The 19,494-nt window shown below is 40.6% G+C and overlaps 1 protein-coding gene across 3 annotated transcripts in view; it reads left to right on the forward strand.

Annotated features, from left to right (window-relative positions):
* The first annotated feature begins 1,248 nt into the window (after positions 1–1,248).
* Positions 1,249–19,494, forward strand: part of LOC133630594 (endophilin-A2-like) — a 30,034-nt gene continuing 11,788 nt past the window's right edge. For 2 of the 3 annotated variants that reach the window (XM_062022177.1, XM_062022178.1), the window contains exons 1-5: positions 1,249–1,448; positions 16,357–16,425; positions 16,494–16,710; positions 16,797–16,930; positions 17,113–17,271. In XM_062022177.1, coding sequence (XP_061878161.1) covers positions 1,404–1,448; positions 16,357–16,425; positions 16,494–16,710; positions 16,797–16,930; positions 17,113–17,271 — 624 coding nt within the window. In that variant the 5' untranslated portion in view covers positions 1,249–1,403. Of the gene's footprint in view, positions 1,449–16,311; positions 16,426–16,493; positions 16,711–16,796; positions 16,931–17,112; positions 17,272–19,494 lie in introns of those variants that run through there. The other variant, XM_062022179.1, reaches the window with a different exon arrangement.

The following is a 19,494-nucleotide window of genomic DNA, read 5'->3' on the forward strand; positions in this document are numbered from 1 at the left end:
GTCATATATATATATATATATATATATATATATATATATATATATATATATATATATATATATATATATATATATATATATATATATACATATATATATATATATATATATATATATATATATATACATATATATGTATATATATATATATATATATATATATATATATACATATATATATATATATATATATATATATATTTTTTTTTTTTTCAAAGCAGTAATTATATTCTGCAAATGATGTGTTGTTGTTGAGTGTCGGTGCTGTCTAGAGCTCGGCAGAGTAACCGTGTAATACTCTTCCATATCAGTAGGTGGCAGCAGGTAGCTAATTGCTTTGTAGATGTCGGAAACAGCGGAAGGCAGTGTGCAGGTAAAAAGGTGTCTAATGTTTAAACCAAAATTTAACTAAAGTTGAGTGCCCCTAAGAAAAGGCATTAAAGCTTAGGGAAGGCTAAACTGATGGAAACTAAAACTGAACCGGCTACAAAGTAAACAAAAACAGAATGCTGGACGACAGCAAAGATGGCGTCCACAAAGTACATCGGAACATGACATGACAATCAACAATGTCCCCACAAAGAAGGATACAAACAAGTGAAATATTCTTGATTGCTAAAACAAAGCAGATGTGGGGAATATATCGCTCAAAGGAAGACATGAAACTGCTACAAGAAAATACACACAAAAAAAAGAGGAAAAGCCACCAAAATAGGAGCGCAAGACAAGAACTAAAACACAACACACAGGAAAACAGCAAAAGAGTCCAAATAAGTCAGGGTGTGATGTGACAGGTGGTGACAGTACACCTACATGAGACAAGAGCTATAGTGATGCATGCTTGGTTATGCTTTAAAGTCATATCCAACAATTGCAACAACAACTTTTTACTGTCAACTGAGTTTTGTTATTTAATGATTTCTGCTGGCGGCGTGCCTCCGGATTTTTTCAACGCAAAAAATGTGCCTTGGCTCAAAAAAGGTTGAAAAACACTGATGTAGGATATACGCAGCTACACGTATGACAAAAAAAGCGCGTGAAAATCAGTGGTATTCAGTGAGGTAAGATGAATTAAATGCGCTGACAGTTCATTGCTCCTGCCAAATGAATTGCACTGAGTGGAGCGGAGCACCACTCCAAGATGGCGGCCCCGCGTCTCGTCAGCGCGGGGAAGAATGTCTATGGTGTGAGCCGCTTCCCCGCCGTGGCTCCTCCCAATTTCACCCCGCCGTGGCTCCTCCCATTCCCCCCCGCCGTGGCTCCTCCCACCAGCAGCCGGAGCCAGGAAGCTGCGGTGGCCCCGAGGAAGTTCCACAAAAGTTTGAAGACGTGGTGCCACTCGCTCTCTCCGTGCCACTCGTCAAACATTCTCCTGCCCGTGCGAAGGACAAGACGGTGCAAAGATGTCCGTGGCGGGAATTCGGAAGCAGTTTTACAAAGCCAGCCAGGTAAGTCGGGCTTTTCCAACTTGAGTTAGCAGCTACGTAGCTATGTAGCTCAGCTAGCTTGTCCGTCGCGCCGTCATTTAGCCTCCATATAGCCGCTTAAACTAAGTCAAACAAGTTCGTAATAGAACGTGCTTAAATGCTAATTACCATCAAAACATGTTGGCTACTTTGTTTAGCTTCAAATCAAAAGCTAAACAATTAATTAGTCACTCAAGCTAACGCTAACCTGCTGCTTGTTTTGTTTTCATAATCAGGGGTGTCAAACGTACGGCCCGCGGGCTGGATCAGGCCCGCAAACAGGTTTTATCCGGCCTGCGGGATGAGTTTACTAAGTTTAAAAATGAGCTGTTTTTTTAGATATTTTTTAAGAAACTTCTGTTCCAAATGTGTCCACTGGATGTCACAATAGCAATTCTGTTTGGCAAGCAAACGGTTCACAGGAAAGGGGGACTGTGGCTCCTCCTCCTCGACCCACATGGAACTTAAAACCGTCCGTTTTATGTCTTCTGCTTCGAACGCACCGTCATTTGGCACCCTTGTTGCCCCCAAAATGCCCGTCAAACACGAGAAAAGTGAACTTAACACTTTTGAATAGTTTTCACCACCGTTTCCTATGGTTTGTAGTAGGGGTGCGGGAAAAAATCAATTCGAATCACGATTCTCAAGTTGTGCGATTCAGAATCAATTCTCATTTTTAAAAAATCGTTTTTTTTTTTTTTTATTATTTAAAAAAAAATTTTTTTTTAAACTAATCAATCCAACAAAGCAATGCCATAACAATGCAATCCAATTCCAAAAGCAAACGCGACCCAGCAACACTCAGAACTGCAATAAACAGAGCAATTGAGAGGAGACACAAACACGACACAGAACAAACCAAAAGTAGTGAAACAAAAATGAATATTATCAACAACAGTATCAATATTCGTTACAATTTCAACATAGCAGTGATTAAAAATCCCTCATTGACATTATCATTAGACATTTATAAAAAAAACAAGAACAATAGTGTCACAGTGGCTTACACTTGCATTGCATCTCATAAGGTTGACAACACACTGTGTCCAATATTTTCACAAAGATAAAATAAGTCATATTTTTGGTTCATTTAATAGTTTAAACAAATTTACATTATTGCAATCAGTTGATAAAACATTGTCCTTTACAATTATAAAAGCTTTTCACAAAAATCTACTACTCTGCTTGCATGTCAGCAGACTGGGGTAGATCCTGCTGAAATCTATGTCTTGAATGAATAGAGAATCCTTTTGAATCGGGAAAAAATCATTTTTGAATCGAGAATCGTGTTGAATTGAAAAAAAATAGATTTTGAATCGAATTGTGACCCCAAGAATTGATATCGAATCGTGGGACACCCAAAGATTCACAGCCCTAGTTTGTAGAGTTAGCTCTGGATTGATAGGTGGACATGACAAAGGAGGTATTCGATACCGAGAAGAGTGTACATGTACAGATGTCCGATAATGGCTTTTTTGCTCTTAATTACCGATTCCGATATCTACTGATACCGATATATACGGTCGTGGAATTAACACAATATTATGACTAATTTTGTTGTGATGCCCCGCTGGATGCATTAAACAATGTAACAAGGTTTTCCAAAATAAATCCACTCAAGTTATGGGAAAAAAGTGCCAACATGGCACCGCCATATTTATTATTGAAGTCACAAAGTGCATTATTTTTTTTAACATGCCTCAAAACAGCAGCTTGGAATTTGGGAAATGCTCTCTCTCAGAGAGTATGGGGAGGTTGAGGTGAGCGGGGTAGGGAGTAGCGGGGGGTGTATATTGTAGCGTCCCGGAATAGTTAGTGCTGCAAGGGGTTCTGGATATTTGTTCTGTTGTGTTACGGTGCAGATGTTCTCTCAAAATGTGTTTGTCATTCTTGTTTGGTGTGGGTTCACAGTGTGGTGCATATTTGTAACAGTGTTAAAGTTGTTTATACGGACACCCTCAGTGTGACCTGTATGACTGTTGACTTAATATGCATTGCATTCACTTGTGTGTGTGTGTGAAAAGCCGTAGATATTATGTGATTGGAGCGGCACGCAAAGGCAGTGCCTTTAAGGTTTATTGGCGCTCTGTACTTCTCCCTACGTCCGTGTACACAGCGGCGTTTTAAAAAGTCATACATTTTACTTTTTGAAACCGATACCGATAATTTACGATATTACATTTTAAAGCATTTATCGGCCAATAATATCGGCAGTCCGATATTATCAGACATCTCTATTTACATGTTGTGTTTTTGTTCAACCTGATCGGTTAGAGTGTCTGCCCTGAGATCGGTAGGTCGTGAGTTAAAACCCCGGCCGAGTCATACCAAAGACTATAAAAATGGGACCCATTATCCCCTTCTTGGCACTCAGCATCAAGGGTTGGAATTGGGGGTTAAATCACCAAAAATGATTCCCGAGCGCGGCTACCGCTGCTGCTCACTGCTCCCCTCACCTCCCAGGGGGGTGAACGAGGGGATGGGTCAAATGCAGAGAGACAAATTTCACCACACCTAGTGTGTGTGAGTGACAATCATCGGTACTTTAACTTGAACTTTTAACTAGGGCTGCAACAACTAATCGATTATAAAAATAGTTGCCGATTAATTTAGTCATCGATTCGTTGGATTTATGCTATGCGCATGCATTTTTTAAAAATATTATTCTATTTTTTTTTTTTTAATAAACCTTTATTTATAAACTGCAACATTTACAAACAGCTGAGAAACAATATTTAACATAAGTATGGTGCCAGTATGCTGTTTTTTTTCAATACTGGAAAGCATAGAAATGTAGTTTGTCTCTTTCATCCGATTATTAATCGATTCATCGAAGGAATAATCGACAGATTTATCGATTATCAAATTAATCGTTAGTTGCAGCCCTACTTTTAATTTAACAATCCCAGAAAGACTGACTTGAGTTTAAAGGCCTACTGAAATGATTTTTTTTTTTATTTAAAAGGGGATAGCAGATCTATTCTATGTGTCATACTTGATAATTTTGCGATATTGCCATATTTTTGCTGAAAGGATTTAGTAGAGAACAACGACGATAAAGATAGCAACTTTTGGTATCTGACAAAAAAAGCCTTGCCCCTACCGAAAGTAGCGTGACGTAGACGTGTATTGTTTACAGTGATGGCGGCCAGAAGTGAGAGCGATTTGGACCGAGAAAGCAACGATTTCCCCATTAATTTGAGCGAGGATGAAAGATTTGTGGATGAGGAAAGTGCAAGTGAAGGACTAGTGGGGAGTGGAAGCGATTCAGATAGGGAAGATGCTGTGAGAGGTGGGTGGGACCTGATATTCAGCTGGGAATGACTACAACAGTAAATAAACACAAGACATATATATACTCTATTAGCCACAACACAACCATCAATCAATCAATGTTTATTTATATAGCCCTAAATCACAAGTGTCTCAAAGGGCTGCACAAGCCACAACAACATCCTCGGTACAGAGCCCACATACGGGCAAGGAAAAACTCACCCCAGTGGGACGTCGGTGAATGACTATGAGAAACCTTGGAGAGGACCGCATATGTGGGTAACCCCTCCCCTCTAGGGGAGACCGAAAGCAATGGATGTCGAGTGGGTCTGACATAATATTGTGAAAGTCCAGTCCACAGTGGATCCAACACATCAGCGAGAGTCCAGTCCATAGTGGGGCCAGCAGGAAACCATCCCGAGCGGAGGCGGGTCAGCAGCGCAGAGATGTCCCCAACCGATGCACAGGCTAGTGGTCCACCCGGGGTCCCGACTCTGGACAGCCAGCACTTCATCCATGGCCACCGGACCTATGCAACTCCCCCTCCCAAGGGACAGGGGAGAAGAGGAGAGAAGAAAAGAAACGGCAGATCAACTGGTCTAAAAAGGGGGGTCTATTTAAAGGCTAGATTATACAAATGAGTTTTAAGATGGGACTTAAATGCTTCTACTGAGGTAGCATCTCTAACTGTTACCGGGAGGGCATTCCAGAGTACTGGAGCCCGAATAGAAAACGCTCTATAGCCCGCAGACTTTTTTTTGGCTCTGGGAATCACTAATAAGCCGGAGTTCTTTGAACGCAGATTTCTTGTCGGGACATATGGTACAATACAATCGGCGAGATAGGCTGGAGCTAGACTGTGTAGTATTTTATACGCAAGTAGTAAAACCTTAAAGTCCCAGTTCATAAAGCTTATATATTTAACCAAAGTTACGTACATGACACGCACGTACGGGCAAGCAATCAAATGTTTGGAAGCGCGCGGGTGAGACCTGATATTCAGCTGGGAATGACTACAACAGTAAATAAACACAAGACATATATATACTCTATTAGCCACAACACAACCAGGCTTATATTTAATATGCCACAAATTAATCCCACATAAAAACACCTACGTGTTTGTTATGCTAGCTACTAGCTCCCGTCCGTATAACCCGCCAATACAATTCAAACACCTGCACAACACACACACTCACTCAGCCCAAAGGACCGTTCACCTAACCCAAAGTTCATAAAGCTTATATATTTAACCAAAGTTACGTACGTGACACGCACGTACGGGCAAGCGATCAAATGTTTGAAAGCGCAGCTGCGTACTCACGGTACCGCGTCTGTGTATCCAAATCAAAGTAATCCTGGTAAGAGTCTGTGTTGTCCCAGTTCTCTACAGGCGTCTGTGTATCGAAGTCAAAGTCCTCCTGGTAAGAGTCTCTGTTGTCCGAGTTCTTCGATCTTGACTGCTTCTTCGGAATGTAAACGATGAAACACCGGCTGTGTTGTGTTGCTGACTTCCCTCGCAAAATACTCCACTTCGCACGACAACTTTCTTCTTTGCCTGCTCAGCTTCTTTTTCCATAATGCAATGAACAAATTGCAACAGATTCACCAACACAGATGTCCAGAATACTGTGGAATAATGACATGAAAACAGAGCTATTTTGTATTGGCTTCAATGGGGGGTCCATACCTCTGTTTCACTGGCTACGTCACACGCATACGTCATCCTCCAAAGGAGTTTTCAACCGGAAGTTTAGCGGGAAATTTAAAATTGCACTTTATAAGTTAAGCCGGCTGTATTGGCATGTGTTGCAATGTTAAGATTTCATCATTGATATATAAACTATCAGACTGCGTGGTCGGTAGTAATGGCTTTCAGTGGGCCTTTAATCTGGCTTTGCAGATCCACTGAGACAAAGTGCAAACTCGTGGTTTTTGAAACTGCACTAATTTCCTCAGAATTTTCAACAAATTTGAGTGTTTTGTCCAGAGGATTATTTGTGATTTGTACGTTCTGTTTTTGGCCAAAGTAAAACAAAGAAAACAACCTGAAGCTGTCTTTATTTTTAAGTTATTATGCCATGATTTTTTACCATTCCGGCCCACTTCGGAATAGATTTTCCTCCATGCGGCGCCTGAGCTAAAATGAGTTTGACACCCCTGGTGTAGGGTTTTAAAACTTTATTAATGTCGGTAATTTGGTCCGTGTTTCTGCTATTGTGAATTCAAAAGTTTGCTTGTATTGCTACATATCTAGTTATGATATTCCCTTGTCAACATGATTTAATGTGACATTATGTTGACTCATGCTGACACCTAATGACAAGAATGTGTTGATACAATATGGCAGGGTTTTCCAACCACTGTGCCGCGGCGGCACACTAGTGCAGTGTTTTTCAACCTTTTCTGAGCCAAGGCACATTTTTTTCGTTGAAAAAATTCAGAGGCACACCACCAGCAGAAAACATTAAAAAATGAAACTCAGCAGCCGATATTGACAATTAAAAAGTCGTTCTCGCAATCGTTGGATATGAATTCAAACCATAACCAATCATGCATCACTATAGCTCTTGTCTCTTCTAGGTGTACTGTCACCACCTGTCACATCACACCCTGACTTATTTGGAGTTTTTTGGTGTTTTCCTGTGTGTCGTGTTTTAGTTCTTGTCTTTCGCTCCTATTTTGTTATTGATTGTCATGTCATGTACGGGTGTACTTTGTGGACGCCGTCTGCTGCTCCACACGCTGTAAGTCTTTGCTGTCGTCCAGCATTCTGTTTTTGTTTACTTTGCAGCCAGTTAAGTTTTAGCTTCGTTTTGCATAGCCATCCCTAAGCTTCAATGCCTTTTTCTTTATTTTTGGTTTAAGCATTAGATACCTTTTTACCTGCACGCTGCCTCCCGCTGTCGTCTGCATATTGTGATCACGACAAACCATGTTCCTGACATCTACAAAGCAATTAGCTACCCGATGCCACCTACTGATATGGAAGAGTATTACACGGTTACTCTGCCGAGCTCTAGACAGCACCGACACTCAAGAATGGCACATTTGTGGATTATAATTACTGGTTTGCCCAAAAATATTTTTAACCCAATTAGGTGAAATTAAACTAAAAAATAAACAAAAGGTGAGTGCCGCTAAGAAAAGGCATTTAAGCTTGGGGATGGCTATGCAGAACGAAAACTAAAACTGAACTTGCGACAAAGTAAACAAAAACAGAATGCTGGACGACAGCAAAGACTTACAGCTTGTGGAGCAGCAGACGGCGTCCACAAAGTACATCCGTACATGACGACAACTTGAATATTCTTGATTGCTAAAACAAAGCAGGTGCGGGGAACAGCGCTCAAAGGAAGACATGAAACTGCTACAGGAAAATACCAACAAACAGGAAAAGCCACCAAAATAGGAGCGCAGGACAAGAACTAAAAACACTATGCACAGGAGTTCAACCAAAAAACTCCAAATAAGTCAGGGCGTGATGTGACAGTACACCTACTTTGAGACAAGACCTATAGTGAGGCATAGTTGGTTATGGTTTAAATTCATATCCAATGAAACTTAATGATTTCTGCTGGTGGCGTGCCTCTGGATTTTTTTCAATTAAAAAAAATGTGCCTCGGCTCAAAAAAGGTTGAAAAACACTGCGATATGGTGATCATTCAGGAGTCTTTATTATTTTATTTTTTTGTCCTGTCCAGCTTCTCAGGCAAATCATATTTTAGATGTAGATGGTAGATGCCCATATCGGCTGTACACATTTACTTTACAAAAGAGATGTGTGGGATACTTCTGTTGTTCCTTATTTGCATTTGACTTTATTAAATGTATTTATATTATCATTGGTGTAGCCGGGCCGGAGCAGGAGGGGATAGAAAGAGAAAAAAGGAAGACAAAGGGGGGAATTGTGGGGACAAGAGGGGGATAAGACAGAGAGACAACAACAGCAAAACACAACAATAACAACAATAGAACAACATCAGCAAATAGGATATGTACAAATATGATAGTAAAAGTGATAGCAAAGAAGCAGTTAGTGAAATAAATATTAATACAGAAATGACAATGAGCATTATTACACTACAAATGGAGCAATACAAATACCAATAGAAATAGCACCATTGATAATGAATAATAGCAATAATTACCTTTATTACAATACAATTGTTCAAATGCAACAATACATATATGTCATGATAACTTGCAATACAAAAGAAAGCAGATAAAGGGAGGAGAAGAAAAAGAAGCCAACTATTTTAACCTTGTAGATTGTTATAGTAACAATAGGTTACATTCAAGAATCTTCTCGTCGAAGTTCTATCAGATTTGAGATGAAAAAGCACTTAATCTGAGAACAGATTTAAAGAGTTTAGCAGCATCCTGGACCATCTGTCCAGCAAAGTGCATCAGTGATAATTGCTATTTAGTGGATTTATTGAAGAAAAGGCCCAGTATGTGTGCTTTGACCTTGTTTCTCACTGGGACTTATAACTCCAGTCTTTATTCTAAACAATAAAATGGACAAAGATGCAACAATGTTTAAGCAAATGCCTGAGATTAAAGTCAGGACAAAGATCTGATGCATTCCAAATACTTAATTGTGCAAGTTTATATTGGTGCTGCAGTTCCTTGTTATTAGAAAGGTGATGTGCAACAGAAGCATGACAGAACTGGTAAAACCGGTATACGATGATGATGTTGTTTTGCATGTTACTGCTTTGCCGGAAACAAAATGTGATTGGAGAAAGCTCTGAACTCGGCGGGAGTTTCTTACATCATGGTAACTTGGAATCTTAGTGATGTCTACACCACCCAGACCAGTTTCACACTCAAGTGGGCTTAGTTTTTTGAAAATTTAAAACAAACCAGGATCAATACCTCTAACTAGTGTTGTCCCGATACCACACTAAACTATCGTTTAAGTTCCCCCCTCCTCTGACAATTTTTTCACGGGTAAGTGTGCCGTGTATTTCTTGAATCTCCGGCTGTCCGGTTCAAACACTGATGACATCTATTAAACAGACAAGAAGCAAGGAATTAAACAGAGACACAATTCAATTTAGCTCATTGAAGAGAAACGTCTGGGCTGTACTCTTTGTACAGTCTTCCACCACGCTCGGACGAAAAGATTGCACGCCTCCTCTTTTATTTGGAGTTTCCCTGATTACATGGCAACAGCTGTTTCTAAGGGGAGAGGGGGGTCGTAAACAGCCGTTGCCCTCGGTCATAAAACAGTACAAAGAAAAGATGCCTGGAGCTTGCGTCAGGTCCTGCTTCCTCTCCGCTTTGTAGATCTCGGGTCAAGACAAAATCTTCCTGTGGATTACAATAGATCAAAGAAACCGACACCTTCATGTCGCCTCCCATCTTACACAGGGGCGTTTTACTAGCCTTTTGCTTGGTAAGATCAAAGACAGCTTTTGTCTGCTCCCCGGGAACTCATGGCAACACAAAGTTTTGTGATAATTTAGATACAATTATTCTGACGCCGGCTCTTAGCTTTGTATGGACTCTTTGATCCTTTACAAACTGACTTTGGAGAGGAAGTGACGCCACAAAGACCGCGCTCCACACAGGAAGTGACGTCAGAAAGAACGCGCCACAGCCAGCTTCATAATAAAGCGGGAGGTAACCACTGGAAATATGGACGCGAGTCGTCCAGACATGGCCGTGTTTCTCCTTCTACTACATGCACAGACATTTGTGGAAATCACCCATGAATACCTTAAGAGAAAGCGATTGCAGCTATTTGGGATACAACACTTCTCAGGCGGCAAGAGAACTTTCGAATGTCCAGGTCAGCTGTGATTCTACTTACGGAAAAACTTTGTCGAAGGAGAGTCAACGAGATTGCGGGCTTCCGTGGATGTGAATTTAAAAAAAAAAAAAGGTAAATGTGTGCTTTGTATTACCTGGCCGTCGAGGGAAGACTACGGAAAACGGCGAATGCTTTTGGACTGGCAAAGCAGACTGTATCAGTTATTGCCTGCTATGTATGTCGCACACTCAACGTCTAGGTCCAGAGTATATAAAGCAGGCATGTGATTTTTCCGTCTAAAGTCGGAATTCCGTCTTTTTTAATCTCAGGGAAAAAAGAAAAAAAATTATCTCCCGTTTTTACGTTTTTTTTCCCGACCCTAAATCAAGATTCGAGACGTAGTTTATATTACGCCGTAGTTGATTGGTCGATATGTTCCTTGTGACCAATCAGGACATCTGTTATGAATGATGACGTTAATAACGTCATCATTCATAATGGTTATTACGGCCATTTTCCATATGTAAACGATGTCGGTTCTCGAGAGAAAGGACGCTTTACGAGTAAAAGAAATTGATAAACATGTCAAAAATAAGTTTCGATGGGACTGGATGGAAAGGGAAATCACTGATACTGTTGGGAAGAAGAAAGTTACGACTTTGTTCTGTGATTTTATTCGGAAAATCGATCGTCCCGGAAAGGTTTTGTGCACGTGGTGTCATGATAATTTTGACTATGGATCACAAGGTTTCAAGGCTTTGGAAGTACATGTGAAACGCAAAAAACATATGAAACAACTTGAAGCAAGGAAAACAAACTTTTCACTAGCTGGTACTTTTGGATGTCAACCGAAAGTGAGCAAACCTTACGGACTTCATCTTTTGTTTACATCGACAACTACCGTAGACATCGAGAGGAAAGATCCACCCACTTCAGTTGCAGACTACTGAAACCCACTACTACCAACCACGCAGTCTGATAGTTTATATATCAATGATGAAATCTTAACATTGCAACACATGCCAATACGGCCGGGTTAACTTATAAAGTGCAATTTTAAAATTCCTGCCACACTTCCGGTTGAAAAACTCCTTTGGATATGATTTATGCGCGTGACGTCACAAAAGCAACGGAAGTGGTTGGACCCCATCAGACCCGATAGAAAAGCCTCTTGTTTTCTTCGACAAAATTCCACAGTATTCGGGACATCTGTGTTGGTGAATCTTTTGCAATTTGTTTAATGAACAATGGAGACTGCAAAGAAGAACGTTGTAGGTGGGATCGATCGGTGTCTTAGCGGCTAAGTACAACACTGTAATATCTGTGATATTTGCATTAGTGTACTGTGTCTTTAAGGGTTTGGGGAACGCGCATGCGCGAGTGAGTTGGCGGAGAACTTGAGTGTGTGTGAGCGTGAGTTGTGGCTAACAGCAGCTCGTGTATGTGTGTGCGTTACTTTTTGAACTACAACCAGTTACCGCTTGTTAATAAAGCGATTGAGCAATTTGTTTAATGGACAATGGAGACTGCAAATAAGAAAGTTGTAGGTGCGATCGATGGAGCGGCGGACTACACCAACACCAGGAGGTTGTGTTGTGTTTTGAGCAGGATAACAGACGCACTACGGTGAATCTAGCTTTGGCTTCCAAACATTTGATCGATTGCCCCGTACGTGTGTGTCGATATGTGCATGTGACGTACGTAACTTTGGGGAAATATATGTTTCTTGCCGACTCTGATGGCGGCCGGTGGTGTCGTCAAAAGCGTACAACGCCCGCCGCCGCATCTAAGTTAGCTACGCAGCTACGTTAGCTTCTATTTTTTTAGCTTCGCCAAGCGGAATTTTATTAATCGTGTATTTACATGTTCATGGTTTAATAGTATTATTGATCTTCTGTCTATCCATCCAGTCAGGGTTTTTTTAAATTTAGTTTCTATCTGCATTTGAGACTGACGCCATCATGTTGGCTACGCAGCTAGGTTAGCTGCTGTTTTTTTAGCTTCGCCAAGCGGAATATTATTAATCGTGTATTTACATGTTCATGGTTTAATATTATTATTGATCTTCTGTCTATCCATCCAGTCAGGGTTTTTTTTTATTTAGTTTCTATCTGCATTTGAGACTGCTGCTATCATGTTGGCTACGCAGCTAGGTTAGCTTCTGTTTTTTTAGCTTCGTCAAGCGGAATATTATTAATCGTGTATTTACATGTTCATGGTTTAATATTATTATTGATCTTCTGTCTATCCATCCAGTCAGGGTTTTTTTTTAATTTAGTTTCTATCTGCATTTGAGACTGACGCTATCATGTTGGCTACGCAGCTAGGTTAGCTTCTGTTTTTTTAGCTTCGCCAAGCGGAATATTATTAATCGTGTATTTACATGTTCATGGTTTAATAGTATTATTGATCTTCTGTCTATCCATCCAGTCAGGTTTTTTTTAATTTAGTTTATATCTGCATTTGAGACTGCTGCTATCATGTTGGCTACGTAGCTAGGTTAGCTTCTATTTTTTTAGCTTCGCAAAGCTGAATTATTAATCGTGTATTTACATGTTCAGTCACTGTGAATGTCAATTTCGCGTTCTCGACTCTCATTTTCAAGAGGATATAGTATCTGAGATGGTTTAAAATACAAATCTGTGATACACAATAGAAAAAGGAGAGAGTGTGGAATCCAATGAGCCAGCTTGTACCTAAGTTACGGTCAGAGCGAAAAAAGATACGTCCATCAATGCCTCTCAGGTCCTTCACTGTAACGTTCCTCATCTACGAATGTTTCATCTTCGCTCAAATTAATGGGGTAATCGTCACTTTCTCGGGTCCGAATCTCTCTCGCTCCATTGTAAATAATGGGGAAATGTGAGGAATACTAGCTCCTGTGACGTCACGCTACTTCCGGTACAGGCAAGGCTTTTTTTATCAGCGAGCAAAAGTTGCGAACTTTATCGTCAATTTTCTCTACTAAATCCTTTCAGCAAAAATATGGCAATATCGCGAAATGATCAAGTATGACACATAGAATGGATCTGCTATTCCCGTTTAAATAAAAAAATTTCATTTCAGTAGGCCTTTAATAATGAGGTAAGCTAAAAAAATGTTGCTTGCGAAATACGCATGTTTTGTTTTAAATATTAACCAATTATTGCTTAGCGAAATATAAATGGGTTTTTCTAAAAATAAAAATCCACGGGAAAATATATTATGAAATTACAGAAATTCAAAGAGTTGCATTATTGATTCCAGTTAACAATTTATTTGAAATAAATTTGCATATAATACTATTTTGTAATATTAAGTTCTTATGTAGTCTGTTGAAACTATTGTCAGTGGTGTAACAATCTTAAAGGTAAATATTTTCACACTTGTTTCATGCAATAGGTCAGTGTCCTCACATTATTATTATTTCCTATTTTCAAATATGAGTAAACAATACTAAACATGTTTAATTATTTTCATAAATGTATATGTATATGTATATATTTTGGCGAAAAGAATGAAATGTTTACATTACATTACATTACATGAACTGAAGTAATGTGGTAATACTTTAAATAAACTGTAGATAATAACACTGATCAATGTGACACCTGTGGATGTGAAATGAACACAAGATGTAAATATTAGTGACTAATACTGTTGGGACTGAACCATATACAGTGATTCATTAGGATAATTGGGTTATGTATGTTCTATTAATGATGTTTTCATGTCTTTAAACACTAAAATATTTTCTTCAAATGGTGCTGTCTTTGTTAATTTTAGCATGTTAAATTGGTGAAAAACCAGGAGCTTCGGCTGGACCTGGCCTTCGTCCCCCAGACCCCCGGAAGTGTTTTCAGTCTTTTTCATTGTGGTCAATTCACATGCCTGATAAAGTCACCAAAAAGGAATGGACAATGAAGGTGAAGGCAAAAGAGTGAAGAGTGTCCTGACCAGATATCTAGATCCCTACATTGATTGTTGTAAAATGTTCTTTATCACATTGTGTACTTTCGTGTCCAATAAAGATTTTATTAATTCATGATGGCTCAGGTGTGACGCACTACAATAGGGCCCCACAGCACACTGGACTCCAGTTAATTGAAATACCACAACACTGGATATTGTTCAGATAAGTTAGATTTAAGAACTTGCACACAAAGCAACACTGGAGGTGACTGTGACGTGCGCATTTTCCGCGCATGCGTATTAGGTCACGGAGGGGGCGAGGGGGTCTTAAACGACCATTTTGTGTGTGTGTGGACAAGGATAAGGTTAGGTGGGATTTACCTAGGGGTGTAACGTTACGTGTATTTGTATTGAACCGTTTCGGTACGGGGGTTCGGTTCGGAGGTGTACCGAACGAGTTTCCACACGGACATATTAAGTAGCGCACCGCACGTTGTGTAAACAATGCACACCGAGGCACAACACACGGCATGCTAGCAACGACCGGGGCTACAACAACATGTAAAAGCCAGAGCTGGAAGACCCTCCTGCCTCGTTAAGATCTCCCGTTTGGGAACACTTTGGCTGCGCGGTGCGATACAACAATGGAGGACGGAGGTTTGCCGACATTGTTCAGCAGCAGTAAGGCATGCTTCTGCCAACACGTCAAACATGCTAATCTATTTGAAGCGTCACCACCCCCAAGTGAACATCGCTTCAACAAAGATAAAGACGAGCAAACAGCTCCCACCGCATTCAAGCAGCCTCTCCTCGGCGAGTCAGGCAGGGCTAAAGCAATAACAAATGTTTTTATAGCAGCAGATTTAAGACCATATTGTTTTAAAAACTATATTTTGACCCACTTCTATGGTGGAAGAACAATGAGCCCACATACTGTATCCTCTTACTGCCAAGTTAGCCAGGCTGGGGGGGGGGGGGGGGGGGGGGGTAAAGTTAATCTGAGGCTGAGTTGACTTGAAACTGTTAAACGTTGCACTTTTTATATGTAGAAGACAAGTTTTGTCATTTTATTTAATCTGAGCAACAACTTGAGGCAGTTTAATGTTGATTAACGTGGACCCCGACTTAAACAAGTTGAAAAACTTATTGGGGTGTTACCATTTAGTGGTCAATTGTACGGAATATGTACTGTACTATGCAATCTACTAATAAAAGTCTCAATCAATCAATCAAAAAAAGCACTTTATACGTAGAAAGGTTTTGTTAAGAAACCATTCTGAGCCTTATCTTATTTAGTTTTTATTTTATATATGTTGACCACATTAACCCTGGCAATGGACCCTGTGTGTATATGTATGTTATGCCATTGTTTACAAATTTGGTAAATTAATAACCAAAAAATTTATATTTTGTTGTTTTCTTACTATACCGAAAATGAACCGAACCGTGACCTCTAAACCGAGGTATGTACCGAACCGAAATTTTTGTGTACCGTTACACCCCTAGATTTAACCTGGGTAACCTTAGCCAGCTTAGTGTAGAAGGGGCCTGAGATGCATGTGTATGAATGGATTACCATGAATTGATTAACGTGGACCCCGACATAAACAAGTTGAAAAACTTATTCGGGTGTTACCATTTAGTGGTCAATTGTACGGAATATGTACTGTACTGTGCAATCTACTAATAAAAGTTTCAATCAATCAATCAATCAATCAAAGGCTTGCAAACTAACCACTTGCAATAGTAAAGCAGTTCCCATTAAGCCGTTCAAAAGACTCAAATCGTCACATCTCAACGAGGCAAAGGCCGGCAACCCACTGAAAACAGGTCCACGACCCACCAGTTGAGAATCACTACGTTCCACTGTCTATCTTATGAACAATAGAGAATTTAGCATTTCTTTAGTACCTAATTTGGATGAATTTAAAAAAGCTTAGGGTTGTTTTTTCTTTGTGTTCTCAGTTGGTGAGTGAGAAGGTCGGCGGGGCTGAGGGAACAAAGCTGGATGAAGACTTCAAGGACCTTGAAAGGGTACCGCATGCATTGTAAGATAAACGTGGGACAGAATATTACATTGTCTCCCTGAACTGTGCCCCCAGAGAGCAGATGTTACCAGCAAAGCGTTCATCGATGTCGTCAACAAAACAACAGAATACCTCCAACCTAACCCCGCCTCCAGAGCTAAACTGACCATGCTCAACACCGTGTCCAAAATCCGCGGGCAGGTGAAAAGTCCTGGCTACCCGCAGCCGGAGGGCCTGCTGGGGGAGTGCATGATGAAATATGGACAAGGCATGGGGCCAGACAGCAACTTTGGTAAAGGATGTCATTTTTTCAAGTTGCATTTAACGTGAATTTACTGTCTTTTAACGAAGATCATATTTCATGCGTACCTCCTGCAGGTGGCGCTCTCGTTGATATTGGAGAGTCAATGACGATGCTGGCCGAGGCCAAGGACAGGCTGGATATTGACGTTAAGCAGAATTTCCTTGATCCGATGCAAGGAGTGGTTGACAAGGACATTAAGGATATTCAGGTACAAACAGAGGAGGTGTAAACATGCCGACACGTGACAAAGCCGTGTGCTACCGTAGAGTCTTAACAATAGAAAGTACTTGTCAGCCTAGATATTTATAAGAAACTAACAAGTTGTCAAAAATGTGAACTGAAAATGAAGTCTTCATTTCTCTCTCCCACTCTATCTTTTGACACGATCAGCACCACCTGAAAAAAATGGAGGGACGCCGCCTGGACTATGACTATAAAAAGAAACGCCAGGGTAAAATACAAGACGAAGAAATCAGCCAGTCCCTGGACAAATTCTACGAGTCCAAAGAGATGGCTGAGAGCTCCATGCACCACCTGCTTCAGACAGATGTGAGTGGGCCAGTTGGTTGATTTATGGTTGGACATATGCCACTGTCGCCACATAATTGTTCATAATTGCGTTAACACTAGGGTAGTCCCGATAGCAATATTTTGGTACCGGTACCAGAGAGCGCCGAAATCTATTCCGATACTTTTCAAAGTAAAGGTGACCACAAAACAAATTTCAATATTAGCTTAATTTTAACAGAAAATGTTAGGCATAATTATGATACATTAAACATGTCTTATAGTAATCAAATAACAATTTAAGCAATAAAATTAGAGATGTCCGATAATGCTTTAAAATGTAACGTCGGAAATTATCGGTATCTGTTTCAAAAAGTCAAATGTATGACTTTTTAAAACGCCGCTGTACGGAGTGGTACACGGACGTAGGGAGAAGTACAGAGCGCCGATAAACCTTAAAAGCACTGCCTTTGAGTGCCGGCCCAATCACATAATATCTTACGGCTTTTCACACACACAAGTGAATGCAAGGCATACTTGGTCAACAGCCATACAGGTCACACTGAGGGTGTACGTATAAACAACTTTTAACACTGTTACAAATATGCGCCACACTGTGAACCCACACCAAACAAGAATGACAAACACATTTTGGGAGAACATCCGCACCGTAACACAACAGAACAAATACCCAGAACCCTTTGCAGCACTAACTCTTCCGGGACGCTACAATATACACCCCCTGCAAACCTCCTACCCCCAACCCCGCCCACCTCAACCACCTCATGCTCTCTCAGGGAGAGCATGTCCCAAATTCCATTTATTATTGTGACTTCAGTAATAAATATGGCAGTGCCATGTTGGCATTTTTTTCCATAACTTGAGTTGATTTATTTTGGAAAACCTTGTTACATTGTTTAATGCATCCAGCGGGGCATCACAACAAAATTAGGCATAATAATGTGTTAATTCCACGACTGTATATATCGGTATCGGTTGATATCGGAATCGGTAATTAAGAGTTGGACAATATCAGAATATCAGCAAAAAAGCCAGTACTGGACATCTCTAATTAAAATACATAGTGAACATACTAGATCAGTGGTCCCCAGATGAAACAAAAATTGAGCTGTTTGGCCACAATACCCAGCAATATGTTTGGAGGAGAAAAGGTGAGGCCTTTAATCCCAGGAACCCCCGACCTACTGTCAAGCATGGTGGTGGTAGTATTATGCTCTGGGCCTGTTTTGCTGCCAATGGAACTGGTGCTTTAAATAAGACAATGAAAAAGGAGGATTACCTCCAAATTCTTCAGGACAAGCTAAAACCATCAGCCCGTAGGTTGCGTCTTGGGCGCAGTTGGGTGTTCCAACAGGACAATGACCCAAACACACCTCAAAAGTGGTAAAGGAATGGCTAAATCAGGCTAGAATGAAGGTTTTAGAATGTCCTTCCCAAAGTCCTGACTTAAACGTTTGGACAATGCTGAAGAAACAAGTCCATGTCAGAAAAGCAACAAATTTAGCTGAACTGCACCAATTTTGTCAAGAGGAGTGGTCAAAAATTCAAGGAGAAGCTTGTGGATGGCTACCAAAAGCGCCTTATTGCAGTGAAACTTGCCAAGGAACATGTAAGCAAATATTAAAGGCCTACTGAAACCCACTACTACCGACCACGCAGTCTGATAGTTTATATATCAATGGTGAAATCTTAACATTGCAACACATGCCAATATGGCCGGGTTAACTTATAAATTGCAATTTTAAATTTCCCGCCACACTTCCGGTTGAAAACGTCTAGATATGATGACGTATGCGCGTGACGGAATCAGTTGATGCGGAAGTATTGGTACCCCATTGAATACAATACAAAAAAGCTCTGTTTTAATTTCAAAATTCCACAGTATTCTGGACATCTGTGTTGGTGAATCTTTTGCAATTTGTTTAATGAACAATGGAGACTGCAAAGAAGAAAGTTGTAGGTGGGATCGGTGTATTAGCGGCGGACTACAGCAACACAACCAGGAAGACAGAGATGGATAGCAGACGCGTTAGCCGCCGAACTCACCTTAACTTCCTCCGTCTCGCCGACCGCATCTGTGATCGGGTGAAGTCCTTCGTCGCACCGTCGATCGCTGGAACGCAGGTGAGCACGGGTGTTGATGAGCAGATGAGGGCTGGCTGGCGTAGGTGGAAAGCTAATGTTTTTAGCATAGCTCTGTGATATCCGGTTGCTAAGTTAGCTTCAATGGCGTCGTTAGCAACA

This window comes from Entelurus aequoreus, linkage group LG16 (genome assembly GCF_033978785.1).
Source record: "Entelurus aequoreus isolate RoL-2023_Sb linkage group LG16, RoL_Eaeq_v1.1, whole genome shotgun sequence".
Lineage (NCBI taxonomy): Eukaryota > Metazoa > Chordata > Actinopteri > Syngnathiformes > Syngnathidae > Entelurus > Entelurus aequoreus.